Raw genomic sequence first — 22,889 nt, forward strand, 5'->3', positions numbered from 1 at the left:
AACACTACATGATCTCCCCCAACCACCTGATTTCAATGGCGGGGGCATAAACACCCATCAAGAATTGGACTGCTAGCCTGCAGTTACTGAGCAAACAATGTTTTTACTTTCTACATTATAAACAGACTTGACATTTCAGGATATATGAAACTGAAACTTTTCCCAATGAATACCATTGCACCGAATCATGGCAATATTTTTATTTGTGCAAAAAAATTACCAAAGGGTCAGGCGATATACTTACAATATTTTGTGACCCAAGATGGACAAGAGAAAAAGATATATCTCCCTCAATACATAAAGATATGATTTTCAGGTAATAATAGATCACTGATAACTGCCATATTATACAGTTTTAAAGTATTTCAGCTGCATCGGTTCATGTCATCTGACTATCTCTGATGACACTGAATCGCTATCCATGGTAACTTGTTTCAACTGGCATAAAAAAATCTGAAAGTACACTTTTACTGTACCTTGAAGAGGTATGCCCATGTAAATCTGCAAGCTTTCTTGGGGTGATCTACATGTAAGGTCTGGTAGAATATTCAACATCGGGTGAACATACTGCAGGCCTTCTCCCTGTAAATAACAGTGTTGAGGTAACATGGATAAATGATTTCAAAAGCTTATAACATGTAAAACAAGTGAATGAAGTATTGCCATGCAATACAAAGTCCCCTACTGGAAGGCACCTAATTTTCTCTACTGCAGTATAACATGATGAACTGATATCTGTCAATGATGTATAAACAATATTGTACTATATATACAATATGTTATAACAACACACTTGGATTAAAATGTGCATATATAAAAACCAACAGTTGTTTTCATATTGAATTTTTTTGGCTGATTATAAAAATGTTATCATGTAAGTTATTTATAGTAAGAACAAAGGGAAATTAATCTAAAAAAAAAAAAAAAAAAAAAAAAAAAAAAAAAAAAAAAAAGTAAATCTATATAATATAAGTCCACAAGAAACTCTTTACACTCTTTACCAGGAAGAGATTGGTCAAAATACACCTAAAAACTGGATGTAACATGCATGCTGTACCACAGAAAAGTGGTCTCGATTTTTCTCTACCGCCAGTAATAAAAAAGTTACAATAAAATCTATTTATAGTAAAACAAAGGGATGTAATTCTAAAAGCAAGGGTGCCTCATGGTGGTGAATATTTGGTCCAAGTTACATCAAAATCCCTCCATGCATGAAGAAGAAATGTTCTGTACAAAGTCATTCTTGAATTTGACCTTTGACCTCTAAATATGACCTTGACCTTAGACCTAGGGACTGGTTCTTGCGCATGACATGTTGTCTCATCCAGGGGAATATTTATGCCAAATGATATCTAAATCCTGCTTTGCATGACAAAGTTATAGTCCGGACAGGAAAAAAATCCTCTTGACCTTTGATCTCAAAGTGTGACCTTGACCTTTAAGCTAGGGTACTAGGTTTGCGCATGACACGTCGTCTCATCATGGGGAACATTTATGCCAAGTAATATTGTAATCCCTTGATGGATGACAGAGTTCTGGATCGGACAGGAAAAAAACCTTACTGACCTTTGACCCCCAATTGTGACCTTGACCTTTGAGCTAGGGGTCCTGGATTTGCGCATGACACGTTGTCTCATCATGGGAAACACTTGTGTTAAGTGATATTAAAATCCCTTAATGAATGTCAGAGTTATGGACCGGACACGAAACAGACCCTGTTCATGCTATGTTAACATTTGACTGCTAAGTGTGACCTTGACTTTTGAGCTAGGGGTCTGAAAGCTGTGCAGGACACATCGTCTTATTATGAGGTACATTTGTGCCAAGTAATATTAAAATCCCTTTATGGATGGGAGAATTATGGACCGGACAGGAAAAAAGCCTTGTTGACTTTTGACCTCCAATTGTGACCTTGACCTTAAAGCTAGGGGTCCAGGTTTTGCGCATGACAGGTCGTCTCCTCATGGGGAACATTTGTGCCAAGTAATATTAAAATCCCTTCATGGATGGGAGAGTTATGGGCCGGACAGGAAAAAAGCCCTGTTGACCTTTGACCTTCAATTGTGACCTTGACCTTTGAGCTAGGGGTCTGGGATTTGCGCAAGACACGTCATCTCATCATGGGGAACATTTGTGCCAAGTAATACTAAAATCCCTTCAAGGATGGGAGAGTTGTGGACCGGACAGGAAAAAAGCCCTGTTGACCTTTGACCTCCAATTGTGACCTTGACCTTTGAGCCAGGGGTCTGGGTTTTGTGCATGACACGTCGTCTCATCATGGGGAACATTTGTGCCAAGTAATATTAAAATCCCTTCATGGATGACAGAGTTATGGACCGTACACCAAATTGTGGACGGACGGAATGACGGAAAAGCGCATTCCTGTAGTCCCCGAAACTGGTTTTCAACCAGTAGGGTACTAATAACATTTTCAAGTATTAAACTAATGAGTTTCTTTATCTCAAACTAGTACTTTTATGGTTCCCATCATAAATACAAATTAAATAAAATTATGAAATTATACTATGCCCCAACGATAACTTGATATTTACAAACATGACTATAAATAGATTAAAATGGAACATAGGGATTTCAACATTTTCCTAACATGTTACAATCTAAATATTTCCAGGTTTTGTACCACATACTAATTAGCTCAGTGGTAAAGCCTGCTGTCCATGTTCAACAGATTTTTTGCCGTGTGGGTTCGAAACTCAGCATCGACATTTAATTATTGTTTAATTTTTATTTCACTTTTGCATAAAAATTAAGATTCCTTCATGAGATCTGTGACAACACGACAGAGGTATCTAATGGCGAGATGGCAGATCAGAATAGTTTATTACATAACAAAGATGATATTGATTAAATGCATGCACTAAGCCATGCAAATAATGAACATACTAGTGTGTTATACAAAGACATATATACAAATACAAGTATGCCCATGGGCAGAATGTCGAGCCCACGAGCACCTTTGACCTCTAAGTGTGACCTTGACCTTGGACCTAGGGACCTGCTTCTTACGCATGACACTCGGTCTTACTATGGTGAACATTCATGCCAAGTTACATCAAAATCCTACCATGCATGAAGGAGAAATGCTCCGGACAAACTTCAGTTTCACCTTTGAGATAGGAACATGGGGTCTGCGCATGACACGCCTTCTCATTGAGTTAAACATTAATGCGAAATATAAACAAGATTGGTCCATGCATGTCAAAGTTATGGTCCGGACAAAATCGGACGGACGCACGCATGCACATACACCGAAAGTGGCGACTATATCGAGCTCACCGCAAGCGTGCTCGACAACAAACCATCAAAGAAAGAAACAAAAATACGGAAGCAAAAATGGAAACGAATAGGAAAAACAAAAAAAATCTGAGAAAAAACAACCCTCGTGAGGATTCGAACCCACAAAACGATCTGCTTACAGCCAGTTATTATCTGCATTTTACCCAACTGAGCTATGTTGCCATACACTTATTGGATATTTCAAATGAAAGAAATACTAATATTTGCTTGTCAAGTAATTTGCAAGCGTTATGAATGGTTATTTTATCAGTTATCATGAAGTAGACTCATCCTCGCGTTTCGGCGGGAATCACGTTATCATTGGGGATTAGTATAATGCCTCACTGCTTGAATATTTCCCTGCTTTTAATCTGTGAAGTATACACAAAACTAATTTTAATTCTGTGACTTCTATTTGTAACATTACAGCTGCATGAAGTTTCCACCTGTACAACTTCATATTTTTCTTCAAATAAATACATCAATAAATGTAACTGATTAGTAGATTGTTTTTACAAATTCTTGATTCAATACTACTGTAACTTAACTTTTGATAACAATTAATCCATTTGTAATTTTTCAACAGCATTTCATTTGTGTAAAGATAGCCAGTTAATCCACAAAGTGTCCATAAATAACTGAAAACTTATTTTCAGAAGGCAGAGGTAGGAGTCAAATAACTGCAGACAAATTGTCATCTCTCTTAAATCTCACCAGTATTTAACCATTCAACCTCTCCATTTACGGTCTTTACAATTTCTAAAATTACCCGTCTATTTGTAGTTTGCATCATCAAAGGCATGGTTTCTATCAGGTAAATGTCAGTTGGCGACTTTCTCCATACAAATCCTGTTTTGTCCATCAAACATCCAAGAATAAGTAAATTGAACAATAGGTAGTCAACTCCATTTTCCACCTAAAACATTGTAAGATGTACTAAAATAGACTTACAGTCAGCTATTACAAAATCATTTACTCTTTTGGACTTCTTTTCAGACAGGAAAGATAAACACTAGGAATAACCTTAAACTCATTGCAATTAAGCGGTCAACACATTTTCATATTATTAATCTGCTTCAACAGTAACTATTAGTTTTTTGCATGAGTATAAGCTAAATATTCATACACTCAAATAACCATGGAGAGTCTATGCAGCAAAAGAAATTGCAATAATAACAAGTCATATTTATAGTAGTATTGCTTCCAAGCAAAAGTTGGCATTGTGTTTGTCAGGAATTTAGCTTTCAGCATTTATTTCAATGGAGTATTTGGACCAGGAATACATTTCTACTGGATTAAGATCCTTGAGGAAATGGGTATGTTTTTTCTGAATCAAGAGGCGCTATAACTTTGAGATTTAACCAAAGCATACCATCTGCTTGGAGAGGATGGGTATCTTAACCGCAAATGACCTTTAAATAAAACTTCACTTGGCAGCAAATTCACTTTTGTTCAACATTATGCACACAGAAGTTAAATACAATACAAGACTACTGCCAGCTATACACACAAATTGTATGACGAGTGGAAAAGTAAACGGACCCAGACCAATGCAAAGTTTTCATTCTGATTCAATATAATAAGAAAATGTTTGTCAGTGAAATATGAAATATATTTTATCTAAGATCATACAATAAACTAATATAAATTTTTTGCATGTTTTTATGTTGACATTCAGAGCGATCCTGCAGTGAATATAGATAAACTAGACTAATATTACTATAACCTTGATGTTTTACACACTTTCAATATTAACAATAAATGAGCCATGCCATGAGAAAACCAACATAGTGGCTATGCAACCAGCATGGATCCAGACCAGCCTGCACATCCGCGCAGTCTGGTCAGGATCCATGCTGTTCCCTTTCAAAGCCTAATGCAACTAGAGAAACCATTAGCGAACAGCATGGATCCTGACCAGACTGCCCGGATGCGCAGGCTGGTCCGGATCCATGTTGTTCATAAAGCCACTATGTTGGTTTCTCATGGCGCGGCTCAAATATCATTTACCTCATGGGACACGTCTATATGGAACAATCTGGCTGCCACTTCCCCTGGATGTGTTGTATGTTTCAGCAGTCTCTGTATGACATTGTGTAGGTCTATCGTTTTCTCTTGTAAGGGGATTGACACAGGCTCTGATATTACATTTCCTTTGTTCAGACGTGATAACTTATCCTCTCTTCTCTGTTTATATAATGTCTTCCCCACACCTGCTCTCCAAGATTTTATTACTCGTACTGAAGACCTATAACAGGTAACAAAGCATTCTCTATCTTAACTGCTGCGTCTTCTGCTTTACTTATAATGTTATCAAATAATTTGAGAACAATTTTCTTATAATCTTTGAATAACAGATTTTACTTTTACCTTTAATTACCAGTTTCTTGCATTAGTTTCTATCTCAACAACAGTGCTTAAACTTTACCATTCTGACATAAAAAACAGAACGGTCATGATGACCACAGATTGTGCACCTAAGTAATATGAGCTACATGTTTTAAATGTCAAACTGATGTTAAAATATTAAGAAAGTAGGTCAGTAGGTTAAATTCATGATCACTGAAAGTCAGTTTTAGGATTGGGGTTCAAAACTGTATATGTCATCCAAAATCCAAGGCTGTATCTTAAAAAAAAAAACAAGAAAGTAGGTCAGTAGGTCAAGGTCGCAGACAAGTGACCCTTACTTATATATTATAGTTACTTACTTATATTATTACTTATATAGGTAATTATCATTAAACAGTCTAGAAAATATGATCAGATAATTTTGCACATAACTTTTCCTATATAACCCATAACAAGTGACCCCCAGGGCTGGGCCTATTTTCTCCAAAGGGGCCACTTGGCAATGCTACACAACAAATATCAAAGGCCTAGGCCTTAAACTTTCAGACAAAAAGTCTTTACCTATAAGTCTATGTAAAACTTTGGACCCTCAAGGGCAGGGCCTCTTTTCACCCCAGGGGCATAATTTCAACAATTTTGATAGAGGACTACTTAGTCTAGGCAATGCATCATACCAAATTCAGTAGCCTAGGCCTTGCTGTTCAGGCAAGAAGATTTTAAAGTTTTTTTCTATATAAGTCTATGTAAAACTTAATACCCTTGGGTGGGGCCTCTTTTCACCTCATGGGCACATCGAGACTCTTTGCCTTGTGGTTTCGAACAAGATCTTTTAAGTTTTTCCTTTCGGTTGCCATGAGTGGAATTCAATTCTTTGAACAACTTTCAAAGGGGGCCACCCAAGGATCATTCCTATGAAGATTTTTTTTAAAATTGTTGACAGACGTATGATGCACGACAAACATCAAGTGGTCACAAAAGCTCACCATGAGCCTTTGGCTCATGGTGAGCTACAAATCCATTGATATTTGCAAATATGCTTTGTTTTAGAATATATCTGGCTTCGACAAAAAGACAATACTAATTCCACACAATAGTGCAAAACTGATATATATTGCAGTTCTCTTAACATCTTAAACCAATAGTGCAGACTGACAGAAGGTTCATGAAAATGCAACTTCTCACTCCGCTCATGAAAACAATCCATAAAATCTGATATCTCTTTGCAAATCTGTTTGATTTCTTAAAAGGCTGAAAGGATCATTGCACTTTTCTGTTCTTCTTACCTTTCCCAGTCAACATGTGCAGCTGGTTTGACTCCTGATATGATCTGTGGTTGTATGATCAGCTTTACAGAAAGGTAATTCTGAAGCTGGGCAGTGCTTGTTGGTAGAGGTTGCCTTTTATATTTGTCAAGGGAGGATACAATTGTTGATTTGTACTCATTGTCAGAACCACAAATAATAAGCAGACGATACCCCAGGTCTATAAATACAATAAAACCATTGTAATTATTAAAGGCTAAGAATATAAAAATCTATTTTCTTAAATACATCCATTAGAGCTGTGATCATAAAAATTGAACATTTATTTGATATTTTCTCAATACAACACTTAATAAATGATGTTTATATATATCTGAAACTAATAACCCTATGTCTGCACTACGTTAAACACAGATGTTAACACATAATTATGTGATAGAAGTCAAATAATGTTTCCATGTTGTAGTACTTCATCTTCTCTTTTAACAAGTGAAAACATATTCATAGAAAGAGAGTTTTGGGCTTTCTTCACCTCTGTAGCCTGACTATGTCTCTAAATAGTTCAAATCATTTTAGAATCTAGATAATGATATACAAATAAACTAGAGCTATCACTGAAAATAATTAATACCCCAGGTGCTGATTTGATACAGAGAGTGTAAAATGTTGTGATCATGGCCTCTGACCTTCCAGTTAGACCTTGACTTTTGACCTAGTGACATAGGTTGTACACTGCAAAAACTGTCTTGATGCGGTTAACAACTTATTCTAGCTATATAAGAATATTTCCAGTGATTTAGAAGATTATAGGGTGGACCTAAGTTTAAGCTTCCTGGATACCTGGCATATGCCCAGCTCTGTTGGTAAATTTGACTGTGCAACACTAACCAAGTTCGGATCTATTCTTTTATTCCTTGGACAAACAATTTGTGTTGAAACACTCTGAGTAAGTTGTCTTTACTTTTTATTGCATTGATAGTAAATGGTTGTTTTTAAAACATGCTGAATTTGTAACAAAACATATTCGATGTTTCAAATATGTGCTTTAAAAAACTAAAAATATTGGTTGATATTTGGCAGGGGCGGAGAGGGGAGAGGGGCTTGACCTCCAAGTGTCTGTGGCTTGAAGAAGATACCCAGTGGAAACGACAGACAGGAAGATGAACTGACTAACAACAGACATGTATGACTCCATTATAGCCTCCATATACTTTGTACCCAGGGGAATAGTAATAGTTTTCCAAACTTACAATTTTTACCTGGAAATATTTGAGTTTTATGTTACTATTGATATTTATGAAATCTGCATTTGCAGGATATGTTTTTTTTCAAAGCACCTCATAAACATAAATGCTGCATTAAATAAATAATAATAATGCTTGTACCGACCTTTTTGTACTTCTTGGAGATACTCATCCAGACATCTTTCTGCAGCTTCACTTACATCATAGTCTAGCATGTCCGCATTCATTAAACAGTGGATTTTTCCACCTCCATCAAAAATTGCTCGCCGCCAGAATATGTCAACCTAATACAAAAATACATTTAAAATTGTAAAAAAAAAAGAGTTTGTTTTAAGGTGCATTGAACTAAAATTTTATTTGGAGTCTCCATCAATTAGAGTTTAAATAATTCAGCAAACAACTACATGTATGCTTGTCAATAAAGAAAGTACTGTTCCATCTATAAGCTGAAAACTAATTTTGGTAATGTTTGCATGTGTAAAGGATAGCAATTTATATAATAAAAGTCTTAATTAATTTGCAATATATGTTTTTGTAAAAAACTAGTTATTATAGCATCATTACATTCAAATTCAAGTATTACTTTTTCATGTTTCTTAACAAAAACAGCTAGATACAATCTGACATGAAAGTAGCAGCACAAACATTTCAGACAAACATAGAAATTACTTACTTCATCTTTTGTTGTTTTGTTTGTGCACAACAGTATTTCATCTGGCTTAGGCAAGGGTTGGTCTTTGTCCATCATGTACACAGACAGTGTTGTCATTAATACATCCCCTATTAAAATAAATTTCTGATAGAACAAGAAATTCAATGCATATGACAAACACACATACCAAGAAATGGCTCACCAGGCAGAGAAAAAATTCTTAACCGAGTTATAAAATGAAATAATAAGCAATTTCTACATAGATGTGTCCAAAGTATATTCATGTATTCTGCTATGCAAGTCTGGAATATCTTGCCCATTTATATTTTAAAATTTACGTCTTTATATGTCTTTTATAAGACATACATGTATCAAAACAAATTTCCTTGATTTACAGTTTGAATAATTTCATCGAATACATGTGTTTGTCTAAAGATAATGAACAATTTTGCTGTTTTTATCATTTGCTTTATTAAGATTATTCTTGTGTACTGTGTATATACAAGGTATATTGTTGTTTTAAACCAATGGCCATATTTTAAATCAGCTAACATTTTTTCTTATGTATCTTTTGTAACATAAAGTGTTTATTATTATCATTTTACCTGATTTATAGCACTTTTGTGGACAATGCAATTGCAATATGCCTTTGAAAGCATATAGACTGACTACATCAGAGTCAAGGGTGTTCTTTCAAGATCAGTTATTAAATACCAGCAAAGATCATTTCTGGTTATCAGCAGTGTGTCTAATTTCAATCATGACTGATCACCAGGCAGGCCTTTTGGGGCTGATTAATCAAGGTGGAAATTTGGACTGACTCCAATCAGGCGTAAAAAAAAAATTGTTTGTTTCCGGTATCCCGACCTACCCTAAAATTTTGGCACCACCCTAAATGTTTTTATGGCCTTGGAGAATATTTTTTTTCAACTTTTTAACAAAAAGATGCAAAACTGCACTTTTTATGCTTTAAACATGGCCAGTGATGTTAGAAATCAACTTACTGATGCTCTAAAGGCATAACCCCCTTATTTGTAATCATTCTTTGACAAAAAAATAATTTCCGAAAAGTCTCCCTTAATAAAAATAATTTCAAAAAAAAAAAATGTTCCGACCTACCTACCCTAATTTTTTTTAGCATGTTACCGGAAACAAAGAATTTTTTTCTTTAGGCCTCACCATTGCTGACACATTGTTAATACTGTAGATTACACAAGACATAAGCATTTGATCTAGGCCTTGGAGTTGGAGGATGAAAGAACTAAGAGAACTGCTGATGGATAGTAACATTACAGCATAGACAGACAGAAGCATTGACTGACTGCAATTTCAATATGCCTTCTGGAGCATGTAATAAACTAACTACATCAGAATTTTAGTTTATTTGAAAACGAGTGACAGAATATTCAAAAATAGATATGTATCAAAACCTTTTACTGGATAATGATTTAATCTTTATTGCACATACTTTATTGATAAAATAAGCCATCAACTAGAAATGACCATTTTTACAACGCATTTAAATATAAAGAAAAACGAGAAACCTTACCAGATGGACATATGATGAGATTTGGCTGGTCTTCTTTAAATCCTGGAGGCAATGTTCTTGATAACTCACTTGTACCTGATAAGAACATTAGAAATAAATAAAATGTCACATGTACTTTTCTTATACCTGTACTTCTGAATGGCATGATTGGATGCAGTCAGATATGTATAATAGAAAGAAACTGTTGGCGTGATGCAAAGTTTGAAAACCTGGTTTTCATGGAATTTCCATGTTTCTTGTTACTTACATATCTTCTGTTAAACTACATCAAACTTGAGCATAGACCTCTATCAATTTACCTTGGCTCCTTTTAGGGACAGCCAGAGTTAAAAATAGAAAATCTTTAAACAACTTTTTCTCATGAACCCCTTGATGAAGCTTCCTCAAACTTGGTCTGTGCATCATTTTAAGTCCTCTCCAAAATTTGTTTAAAAATTGGCATTTGGTCCTTTTTAGGGGCTGTCGTTTCCCTATGTAATTTATGATTTTTTGATAAAAGCTACCTAAACACAAAGTTTGCTGACAACAGGTGCAGCTAAACTAAAGATATTGAGCATAAACCATTTTCTATTTTTAGGAAGAGTGACCCAAAATACAGTCCAAAGCCAGTTCTTATATTTAAAGTTATAAACTCGAAACCAGCTTTTTGATGATCAAACTGAAAAAAAATCTATTTTTTATTATAACTATGACCATATTTTTCTATTTTTAGTTACCCAATGGCATTAAAATGACCTTTTTGTCATAAAACAAAAAACGAAAAAAGAAAAAAAAACTTTTGGTTCTCAGTGAGATTTGAACCAACACCCTTCCATTCCACAGCACAACAAGAGTGCCAGACTGTCACAAAATACGCCCATCATCGAGCTTGGCCTAATGCAAGGGCCATAATCCAAGCGTGCCTGAGGCGATTTGGCTGGTTATCGAACTTGGCCCAGATATTTTGCCCACTAACATTGTCAGCAAGTTCTGTGAAGATCGGATGAAAACTGTTCGACTTAGAAAGCAGACATGCTTTTGGACGCTGACTGCCTGCCCGCCACTTATATAACTTAGAGAGCGGACAAGGCTAAATTCGCTGTTTTTCAAGTAATTCTAGGGCCATAATCCAAGAGTGCCTTGGGCGTTTTGGCTGGTTATTGAACCTGGCCAAAATATTATGCCACAAACACTGTCAGCAAGTTTGGTGAACATCGGATGAACACTGTTTGATTTAGAGAGCAGACAAGGCTAAATTTGCTGTTTTTCGAATAATTCAAGGGCCATAATCCAAGAGTGCCTGAGGCGATTTCGCTGGTTATCCAACTTGGCCAAGATATTATGCCCACAAACATTGTCTGCAAGTTTGGTGAAGATCGAATGAAAACTGTTTGATTTTTGAGAGCTGACGTGCTTTTGGACGAAGACCACCCGCCCGCCACCGCAGCCCGCCCACCGCCACGAGTGTTCACATAATACACCCCGCTCTTTCAGAGACCAGCATATGAAAGAAGAGGACCATGATGGTCCTGAATCGCTCACCTCTTCCACATGACCCAGTTTTGAGTATGACGTCGTTTTTCTATTATTTGACATAGTGACCTAGTTTTTGAGCTCATGTGACCCAGTTTTGAACTTGATCTTGATATTATCAAGATAAAAATTCTGACCAATTTTCATGAAGATCCATTGAAAAATATGGTCTCTAGAGAGGTCACAAGGTTTTTCTATTATTTGACCTGTTGACCTAGTTTTCAAAGGTACGTGACCCTGTTTTGAACTTTATCTAGATATCATCAAGGTGAATATTCTCACTAATTTTCATGAAGATCTCATGAAAAATATGGCCTCTAGAGAGGTCACAAGATTTTCTATTTTTATACCTACTGGCCTAGTTTTTGACCGCATGTGACCCAGTTTCGAAATTGACCTAGATATCATTAAGGTGAACATTCAGATCAATTTTCATGAACATCCATTGAAAAATATGGCCTCTAGAGAGGTCAAAAGATTTTAATAATTTTAGACCTACTGACCTAGTTTTTGACCGCAGTTGACCCAGTTTCAAATTTGACCTAGATATCATCAAGATGAACATTCAGACCAACTTTCATACAGATCAAACATATTATTATGTATGATATTCCTTGGTAAACAGTCAATCACTGGACATCCAACGTAATTTATTAGTTTAAATTTAATTTGTCCTCACCTCACTTGTCAACAGCTCAATCCATTGACTATAAAGTGAACTAAAACTATTTGCACCTAAATGCACTATTTATAGCAATGTGTGTCATTTTCGAAAAATGATTTTCTTTACTGTTTATATTTTCTGAAAATTCCAGTTCTACTTTTGATCTTAATATATATTATTACAAAAAAATTATTTACAAATATAAATATGAGGGCCGGTGGTGGCCCAACATTTTTGCTTACAATCTTGGTTAACAATCGAACTATTTGTTTAACAATCACATTTGGAACATTATCTATGAATTAATTTCATATGAAGACTTATTGCAACTAGTTAACCAAAGATTATTGGTCTGCATATGCCTATAATGGCTGGATTCCTTGGCACCTGGCCATTCCTTTATCACTCAAAGTTGGAAAATTGCTAAATTCCTGAACTGGTGGGACAAAAACCCGAACAAAACAAAACTTCATGGCCCAGTTTTTGAAGAAAATCTACATAATTTTATGTTTTAAGTTTACATTACATGGGCACAGTTCAGGACATTTGGCAACATTCTAGCTTTAGTTGTCAAGAAAGACTAAAATTTAATGTGCAATTAGGCTGGATGGCTCACATGATGACCAGAGTAGGGCTCGAACCCATAGAGAATATACTCAAGTAATTTGATACCAACAACCTTCACCACTTGGCCACAGACGTACCTTGATAAGTGTACTAGATGAACAATTAGATTGCCAAAAAATTAAAACATCACTGAAAAATAGATATGACAAAAAAATAATAAAATTTCTGAGCTATGTAATGTGATATTCAGTTTATTATTAAAAACTTAAACAATAGGGATGTACCAGATTCAGTTGGTAGGACAGACAGACACTGTGAATGTAAAAATCATTTTATTGCAGTAGGGACCTTTACTATACCCTGTCACTCATAATTTACAAATTTACAAATTGGTAAAGTTACAAAACTTGTCACACCAATTAATGCACACTGTTGCTATGAGACAGTACGACAAATTACACTTGAATATCTTAAATAAAGAAGAAGATATTGGATTTCATAAAAACTTTAACCAAAGCAAGTGCTGACACCAGTGGGCAAGCGCAATAGCCCTCCTAATGCTTGGAATAGTAGAGCTAAAATGACCAAGAAATACCAATTTTCTAAGTTTACAAGAGCTGTCGGATGACGGCAATGCTCGACTATTCAACAGCCTTGTCAATTGAAAGAATATTAAAGTCCAAAAAGCGGCATAATTTTGTAAAATTGCAACACAGGATTATGGAACCTGTACAATGCATATCAGCTCATGACAATAGACAATTGTGTGAAGTTTCAATTGAATTCATTCCATTGAATAGTGGGTACTCATCGGTACTGAGATACCAGCTTACATACAAAAACTTAACCAAAAACTGCGAAGTCCAAAAAGGGGCATAATTTTGTAAAAATGCAAAGTAGAGTTATGGAACCTGTGCAATGCATGTAAGATCATCACTGTGAACAAGTGTGTAAAGTTTCAATCCATTCCCATGAGTGGGTACTGAGATTCCAGCTTACATATAAAACCAATACTTTCTAAGTCGAAAAAGGGCCATAATTTTGTAAAAAAGCAAAATAGAGTTATGGTACCTGAGCAGTGTAAGTCAGTTTATCACAGTGAATGTGTGTGAAGTTTCAATCCATTCCCACAAGTGGTTACAGAGATACCAACTTACATATACAAAAACTTAACCAAATCAGGATGCCGACGCGGACGCTGATGCATGGGTGAGTCCAATAGCTCTACCTATTTTTTGAATAGTCAAGCTAAAAAGCGCCAGAATTCTGACAAAATGCAAGAGATATTTATGGTTCTTGACCTTTATACTAATCAAGTGATAATAATCAAGTGTACAAAGTATTTATGAAAGCTATAGCTCTATAAAAGTATTCATAAAAAGTGGACCTAAACAAAAGTTTGAACAAAGAAATTTTAATTTTCTGTATACATAAAGGGCCATAATTCTAACAAAATGCATGTCAGAGTTATGGTTCTTAGCCAACATACTCATTTAATATGACATAAAATGTGCTCAAATGTGATTGACCACCTTTAAAGAATGACAGCATTTTACCATTTAAGGACGGTTGTGGCAGATTTGGATAAAAAAATCCCAATACTTTGAAACTTTGCAAACTTCTTTCGGCTGAATGAAAAGAAGTTTGCAAAGTTTCAAAGCTATAGCTACAGTCATGCGCGTAGCGTGGCATACTCAGTTACTCGGCTGAGTAACATTTTAAAAAGGCTATAAACCCTGTAGAAGCAATATAAAACTGATCAGGAGTGGGTATAGGGGTAGGGACCATGTCATAGCATATGCGTATGTTGTGGTCCTTGACTAATAATTTTTGTGACGGCAGATTGCTGTTGGTCTTTTATCAAAATTTTGATCAAAATTTATAAATTTTGTTGTTTTTTCTTGCTCCACTTGCACTTGTTATTGTAAATACATATTTAATTCTAAATACACTGAAAATTCTAAATATATATATGATTTCAGATGCATATATACTATAGCTGGTATTGACCATAAGAACGATCTTCCTAATGGCAACTGTCCATCACTAGTAAAATTTGGAAGGATAAGCCACCGTGTCTGTAACAACTATCAATTCCCAAGCATTATTTCCTAAACAAAAATAAGTTATCTATCCCATAATTAAAGAGAATCAACGAGAGCAAAAAGAACAGATTCATAAATTAACATTTAGACTTTGTTATCCTCATTGCCATAGTATAACACTCAATTTCAGTCATATAAACTATCAATCAAATCAATTCATTAATTTCTACCTGGAAAACATACAGTTATGACTATATATTTCCGGGTCATTATAGTGCAAAGCACCTACCCAACCCTACATCACTCCGTCGAGGGAGGAAGTAGTATAAAGAAACCAAATTTCAATTCCAGCCGCCTTCTTCTTATGCCCTTACTGGTTGGGCCCATTTTCCTGACACATTTTCATATTTCGGCTCCCTTATTCCCTAAAAAAAAATTCTACATAAATGAAGCCCACACTAGACAAACTTCAGCTCCCTCCACATCTGATGTTGTAATCAGCATCGCGTTGTGACGTAAAATATGGTTTCTATGGGGCCTCAAATGGGGTCACTAAAATAAGTTATTTTTCCCGTCAGGTAAACCAGTATCCGGACAAATATTTTGACGGTGTTTTGTTGTTAATTTGATATCAAAATAAGTAATTAAACTATTTCTACACATTTCTTAATCATTCATCTCTTCAAAATTGCACATGAAACATAACCTGACGTTCAATACCAGCTACGAAAGCAAACCGAGGTTGACTATAAAAAACTCGAATTTCGTCTTATACGAATTCTTGATCATTCCAATAGATATAGAATAAAATTAGTGCAAAAATCGACAACCCTGCATCGTATGTAACTTTTAGCGTGAAATTAAAAGTAGAACATGTTATCAGCGGACAATCATTATGTAGTTTGATTATTTCTTCCCCACTTGATACCTCGGCATGTGTGAACTACTGCGCATGCCCAATGCTATCTTCATGCCCTGTTAAGTCAGAAAGTTGTTTTATGAACGCAGGTGAATTATCATAAAAAACCCAAACATTTTACAGCCTTATAAAATAGTGATTTTTTGTAGACATGAAGAACAAGTATCTAAATGATCTAGATGGAACAATTACATGAATAACAACGAAATAAAGCGAATATTACATGTGTCCGGAAACTGGTCCTGTCCGGAAAATGGTTCCCAACCAGTACACTCATCTCCCAAAATTTATTGCAGAAAAAATACATCAATCAAAATTATTTAACGCACGAAATGAGTATACATCCTACACCTTAATACGTTTGAAAAACGGTAATACCTCGATTTCTTTAAAATAAAAAAGTGGAAAACCACAGGTCGCCCAACACGACATAAACGAAAATGTTGTAGGTCCGGTTTGATTGACGGTAGTGGAAGTGGAAGTAGTAGCCCCAAGTTGAGCAGAACTAAACATTTACACATGTTATAAGTACCAGAAAGTAATTTAGAAACCTAGGATATACATCTGTGCATATTGCTTTTTGTTTGAATAATCTATCTATCTATCTATCTATCTACCTGTGTAATAAATACTCAAATCCAGCAAATATTTAATTACTAACATCGTCTGGACAATTCCTTTATTATTGTTTTGTGATATAGATTTTATATTTCAGCCTAAACACCTGTCACAAGACTTTTGTCTCTGTATCATTATTTACTTGATGGTTTCCAAAAATGCAGTGATATACATTTCACGGAAATTGGAAGTTTTGAAAGGATGACGATTGTGATATCAAAAACATGCAACAGATGGCAAACAATAACTTTGGTCTAGAAATCAATATAATGCTTACAACATTTTCCTGTAACTGCAATATTTAAAAGAGAATTTACCGTAAATTTAGTTGAAGAAAGAAATAAGAATCTTTTGAAATAGCTTCATCATTCTGTCTGTTTTGAAACTGTGCAAAAGTCAAAGTTTGTCCTCAGCAGTCTGATCAGTTCATAGGCATTTTAGAGTATTTACTGCAAGGTAATTTGCATATATTCTGTTGTAACGTATGAAACATGTGTACTTTATTTAAGAATTGAATGCTATTTTATGTGCGTTTATACGGGTATAAAGCACATTGGGACTTCCTGCAAATTCATGAATCGTGCAAGCGGTTCTTGGCCTTCCAGTGTGGTTCAAACCCATATGAACGCACAAAAAATAGCATTCAATTCTTATATTTACATTTTAAGATAGCTTGCTACAAAAACAACTGATTTGCTTTCTAGGAGTATCAGAAAATCAAAATAAATGTCAAGATATTGATCTTTCCGCCATCCTATAACAGAAAAGTCAAAAACGCCCGCCCATGTTCAACTATAATTCGCCTTCCGATAAAAATAAAGTTCCTGGTTTTTGTTTTAAGTATCTTAACTCCAGTGCAAATTCATACAGTCGAGTTCTGTGATCTGTGACACCAGAAAAATTAGTTAAAGCTATAATTAAATGTTCTTTTTCAAAGTTTGGTGTCTTATTTTGAAATAATTTTCGGAACGTGACCATTCTGTTCATGTTTTTGGTGAAGGACGTCAGATTACGCGTGCAATCTCACGGAAAGGGTCGTCATTGATATTATTACTCTAATGTTTTTATGAAAATTAACGCATTTGTCTTTCCATATAATGCAAATTTTGTTTACAACAAATAAGTTTGGAAAAAGAACTCATGTTGTTGATTTGTGAATAACAAATTTCGTCCTGCCTAGTCCAAGTCCTTCCAAAATGTCTGGCCCACTCCACTCCCCGACCCCGATTTGTAATGTTTATCAACTTATATAGTCCTTTCTTTACATTCCGAGACGTTTGTGAATATTTTATTCTAAACTAAAGGAGCATGCATAGTTTTGGTTAGAAAAGTCACCAAAAATTTGCTCTAAAATTTCCACGGGGAGGCTCCCCGGACCCCGCCGGAGGAAGAGATTCCTCCTCCCGCACTCTCCCCATGAATAACATCTAAATGGATCATGCTACGCCCCTGACAGTATTAAAGAAAAAAGGACCTAAACAAAAATGTTATCAAAGAAATTCAAATTTTCAAAGTACAAAAAGGGGCATAATTCTCATAATCAAAGCACTGAAAGTACTGGAGGATCGATTGTCTTTGAACAACACAGATTGTACAAGATTTTGACGATTAGCATTTATCATTTATCAATTAACATTAGCTATTTGACATTGACGGAATCGGTTACCTAGCCACTGCCTTCTCCGCATGTAAAAATACGACTGTTTAATACATACTCCTCGTCATTTATTTCTCGAAACATATTTATTAGCCTCTGATCTGTTATCCGTAAGCTATACTCTGTGTACATATGAATTAAAATACTGCAAGTAACTTAAGACAGAGCCCTTTGCAATATTTTGCGCGACCGATAAAACCATAACCCGCCATCAGTATTAGCCCGTAATTGCATTCATGAATACTTTTGACCGTTTAACTGAACTTGATGCTTTTAAGCATTTAGAAACAAATTATTGTTTGATTTACTAGTACGTAATGTATTTTTCAAAAAATAAAACAACATTTCTATACAAATTTCCAAAATGGAGGTCTGTAAAGCCAGCGGAAGATGTAGTCCCTGAAATAATTTCTGTTCCGTTTAGAAAACGTTTCAGCACTTTATAAAAGTGCTATCTAATCCAGTCCATATCTAACCATCCTTGGACCAATATCTCTTTTTTATAGGATAGATATCGTAATATGATGTCAGACCATTATAGTTTTGCTCACTGGTTTTAAATCGGACCGATATCATGTCTAGGTCCGATATCGATCAGGTATCAAACCGTCTATCCGTCACTGGGGATACGTCGTCTTTTACGCAGTTCACTGTTATTGACAAAAAACTCATCAACGTTGAAATCGGCATGCCAAACAGGTTACATTTATACCATTATTTTATTTAAGTTGCATTTCTTACGACAATACTTGACCTTTGTTGTTTTTGATGTGTTTAACATATATGAATGGTTAGGTACTGACTGAGGGGATTTTAATCATATCTAACACACATAACACTATGCCTAATCGTTAGGGAAAAATGGTGCGGGTAATATGTTTATATCGGGCAGACATAGCGCCTACCCGCCAATATTCCGACTGCTGTCAATCCAATATAAGCATGCAAACTGTGTGACACATCTATGAATTAGGCGCGGAGAATAATCAATAGTAAAGTGTAACAATACTAACATGCTGTTCAAAGTGAACCTTTGATTGAAAAGTAACGTGTAATGTTCCTAGCGCCGTCATTTCATTACTGTATCAACATTTTGATGGAATACATATACATTTGTATGTAAACGCTAACTGACAGAATGAATAATTAAGAAAAACCAAAAGAAAACATCTATAAAATCGAACAAATATTTCTCATTCACAATATTTACAACTCACAACTTTCCCGTGTCTCGCTATGCTATGCTAATATAATCGTAAATGTATTAGCCAGAATCCAAAATAGTCGTAAATATATTAGCCAGTAAATCTATTTATATCTTCGGCGTTTGTCCGGTGACCTAGTTTTCGCGCATTAATATATTACTGCAGTCAGAACAAAAAACAACAGAAATTTATATTATACTGACTGAAAAATACGTTAAAATTGGCGTTCGACAGCTGAAAATACCGTCGTGGCAAAATAATTATATTTTGATAGTTAAATAAATGTATGGCACGGAACTACTTGTTTGTACCTACGGCACTACTTTTGTTCGGTCTGCAGTAAGGAAATTTCTACATTGTTAACTTTGGATCGATTGTGAGACAATCGATCCAAAAAGCAAGTGAGAGTTATGGTTCTTGGCCTACTTACTCATTTAAAGGTGGTTAATCAGATTTTTTTAAGTAATGGATTTGGTGGAATGTTTAAAAAAATGATTATTTACACATATTTGTGCTCCCTGACTGCTTAATACATGTTAGATTTATACTAGAGATATTTTTAAAATTTGATTTTCCTGTCTTGGTTGCCCAGTGAACAAAGATTTTGTTATTTTAGCACATATATAAATTTAGTAACTATAATTTGCCTAAGAAATCATATGAAGATCAGACCTTGTTTATTATATCTGTCAAAGAAATGGTTGTGCAACCAGGATAGATTGGAAATATATGAATTCCAAAGCAAACTTGCCTTTGAAATATCCCAATATCTATCAAATACAAGAGTAAAATTAGAAATAATATTGAAATCAAAAGCAATTAATAGTACACTGTTAGTACTTATTAAAGGGGAGTAACTACAAAATGTCATAAAAAATAATAAACCACACATTTCTAATATGGATCTTACTCTATGAAATGAGTCATTTAGGTCAATTGTCTAAAAACTTGAAAGGAAATCAATTACTTAATTTGACCTTGGTGCATGCCAAGTTTGAGGACAGTATGTCAATGTGTTCTCAAGATAGATCTACTGAGCAGAAATAGTTTTATTACTAACTGCTACTGTCTTATTTATAATGTTTAGTCAACTGACATCAAAATCAACATACATAATCCATTATCCATTTATATCAATGTGCCTGCTAAGTACTCTAAGTCAGTGAATCTCAAGACACCGACAGCAGTCCCTATGACCTTGACCTTTCACCTCAAAATCATAGTCTAAATAATGAAACCTCAGGTAGACTGATTTTTCAGAGATCTAGACTAGTGGCCATTCACTGCCAGGACTGTAGCCATGTAGGTCAATGCATTCTCAAGTTACCGAGTTGTATGGTTATTGTTCTAGCAGTCGCTTTGACATTGACCTTTGACCCACTGACCTAAAAATCAATTTACATGTCACGCACTACCCATGGACAATGTGCCAGTCATGTTTTTGGCTTATAGGTCTAGGGTTCTCAAGATATGGAGCAATTAATGTGTTATAACAGTGTTATTCATCTTGATATCATATTTTGATGTCGTCTGATTGAATTGTACTTTCGTAAATAAATCTTATTTCTCTTAATAATAAGATCTAATTCGATTTTTGATCAAGTACAGTTCAAGCTGATGACATCAACACTTTCACCACTTCAGATTCAGGAAGATGCAATATAAAGCAATACCTTATATAAATATCTTTCTTTCTCTTTTAAGACAAACAAAACCAAAAGTAGGAAAGGAAGGCCTCTGCGGTTGAAAACCACTAAATGAGTAATCAAACCTAATGAGTAATCAAACCAACTGGTCATATCATAGTCAAAGATTCAGCTGATAGCGTGTATTTAACTGAGGCCCGATAGGGATGTCCGAATTCGGAGCTCTATGTATTACATAGATCTAGTCTTATCCAAAGGCATAGGCGAACAGGGTAGATCTCAATACAGTACCATATAAACTGCGAAAATATGAAGACAGTATCAATTAGTGATAATGTAGATACTGAAATTTGCCTTCACTATACCAAGGTCAACTAATAGGGTATAACGGGATTTCTAACACTAACGTGCAGAGATAAATACAATTCTAACATGGCTCAAATTGATTTCCAGTTAAACAAAGAAGAAAATCAAACGCAATATGTCCTGCGATAAACAACGGTTGACGCACGGACCGGTAAGAGAGCATTATAACGTCAATTTTGACGTCATGTAGCCGCCTGACGTCCGATACATTACTCCTCGCGTAAATGAATTCCAGCATAATATTTATTGAAATATATCAACGTGCATGTCAGAATGAAAACAATCAAGGCCTTCTTGTGATTTATGGTCTAATTTACCATGGTTAATTGTTCAGATGCTTCAGTATTTAACCACTCGGGCTAACGCCCTCGTGGTTAAATTCCTACGCATCTGAACTCTGAACCGTGGTGAATCAGACGATAAACAACGCGAAGGCCTTGATTATTTGTTAAATAGCAAATCCAGTTTAGTTCGGGAACAGCTAACATTCGACAATGTTGTCATTTTAAACAACCGTTGCAAAATTAAAAATACTGTTTAAACAATTAAGTCGGTATGTTAGTTTGTGGTATTAAGTTGTCAAATTCAGCAACTGTGCAAAAACAAGAAGTTGTCAAATTCAGCAACTGGTAACATCATGCCACAGCATTTGAAAAATGGTCATTTTTATTGATGAATAAAGATAAATAATTTGTGTTCAGCTCTTTTATTGATTAGAATTTACATACAGATGTCATCGTCAACCAACGTGGCGACGTAGATAGCTACCGATTCCAGTCAGACCGGTGCCTGAAACAAACTTTAGTAAGTAAGCAGCCTTCAGTTTAGGATCATTCACCTGTTATACTGACATGGCCAAAAGAAATAAATATATAGTGTGTTTGGGGAAAACACCCATGTCAGTTTACCACGACTCGAAAAAGTGTTCCTCCTACAAGAAGTTCGAAAATATAATACAAACTGACGTGTTAATATTTCTTGAAAAAAGACCAGTTGGTGTTGTTGACTTTTTGGGTTCACTAGCGGGAGTAGATTTGAATTTGTGTAACAGCAAACAATCACATTCATTATGTTTATTGGTAGACAGTTTGTATCGTGTCAGAAACAATAACTTGTTGGTACCAGTCAATAACGAGGGCTCTGAAAAAAGGTTATAGTATGGTTCCTCCTTAAATGGCTTGTAGGTCTGTAACATCGTCATGTATGCCAGAAGACTTCGGTAGGAAATTTCCCATTACAAGGGTAATTTTTTACTTTTTTGTCAAACTTTCGTGAGGATGCTAGCGCATGGGTTTTGTAAACAAAGACAAAATATCAAGATGGTTAGAGAGAGTTTT

General features: G+C 35.2%; 1 protein-coding gene across 4 annotated transcripts in view; it reads right to left on the bottom strand.

Annotated features, from left to right (window-relative positions):
- The window catches only part of LOC128556196 (E3 ubiquitin-protein ligase rnf213-alpha-like), a 119,149-nt gene extending 108,502 nt beyond the window's left edge, over positions 1–10,647 (bottom strand). For 2 of the 4 annotated variants that reach the window (XM_053540364.1, XM_053540363.1), the window contains exons 1-7: positions 10,354–10,513; positions 8,826–8,932; positions 8,298–8,436; positions 6,930–7,128; positions 5,308–5,545; positions 4,067–4,213; positions 477–582 (exon numbers count right to left, since the gene is read on the bottom strand). In XM_053540364.1, coding sequence (XP_053396339.1) covers positions 477–582; positions 4,067–4,213; positions 5,308–5,545; positions 6,930–7,128; positions 8,298–8,436; positions 8,826–8,932; positions 10,354–10,498 — 1,081 coding nt within the window. In that variant the 5' untranslated portion in view covers positions 10,499–10,513. Of the gene's footprint in view, positions 1–476; positions 583–4,066; positions 4,214–5,307; positions 5,546–6,929; positions 7,129–8,297; positions 8,437–8,825; positions 8,933–10,353 lie in introns of those variants that run through there. The other 2 variants (XR_008370483.1, XM_053540365.1) reach the window with 2 other exon arrangements.
- Positions 10,648–22,889: the final 12,242 nt, after the last annotated feature.

The sequence above is a fragment of the Mercenaria mercenaria genome, chromosome 4, assembly GCF_021730395.1.
Source record: "Mercenaria mercenaria strain notata chromosome 4, MADL_Memer_1, whole genome shotgun sequence".
Lineage (NCBI taxonomy): Eukaryota > Metazoa > Mollusca > Bivalvia > Venerida > Veneridae > Mercenaria > Mercenaria mercenaria.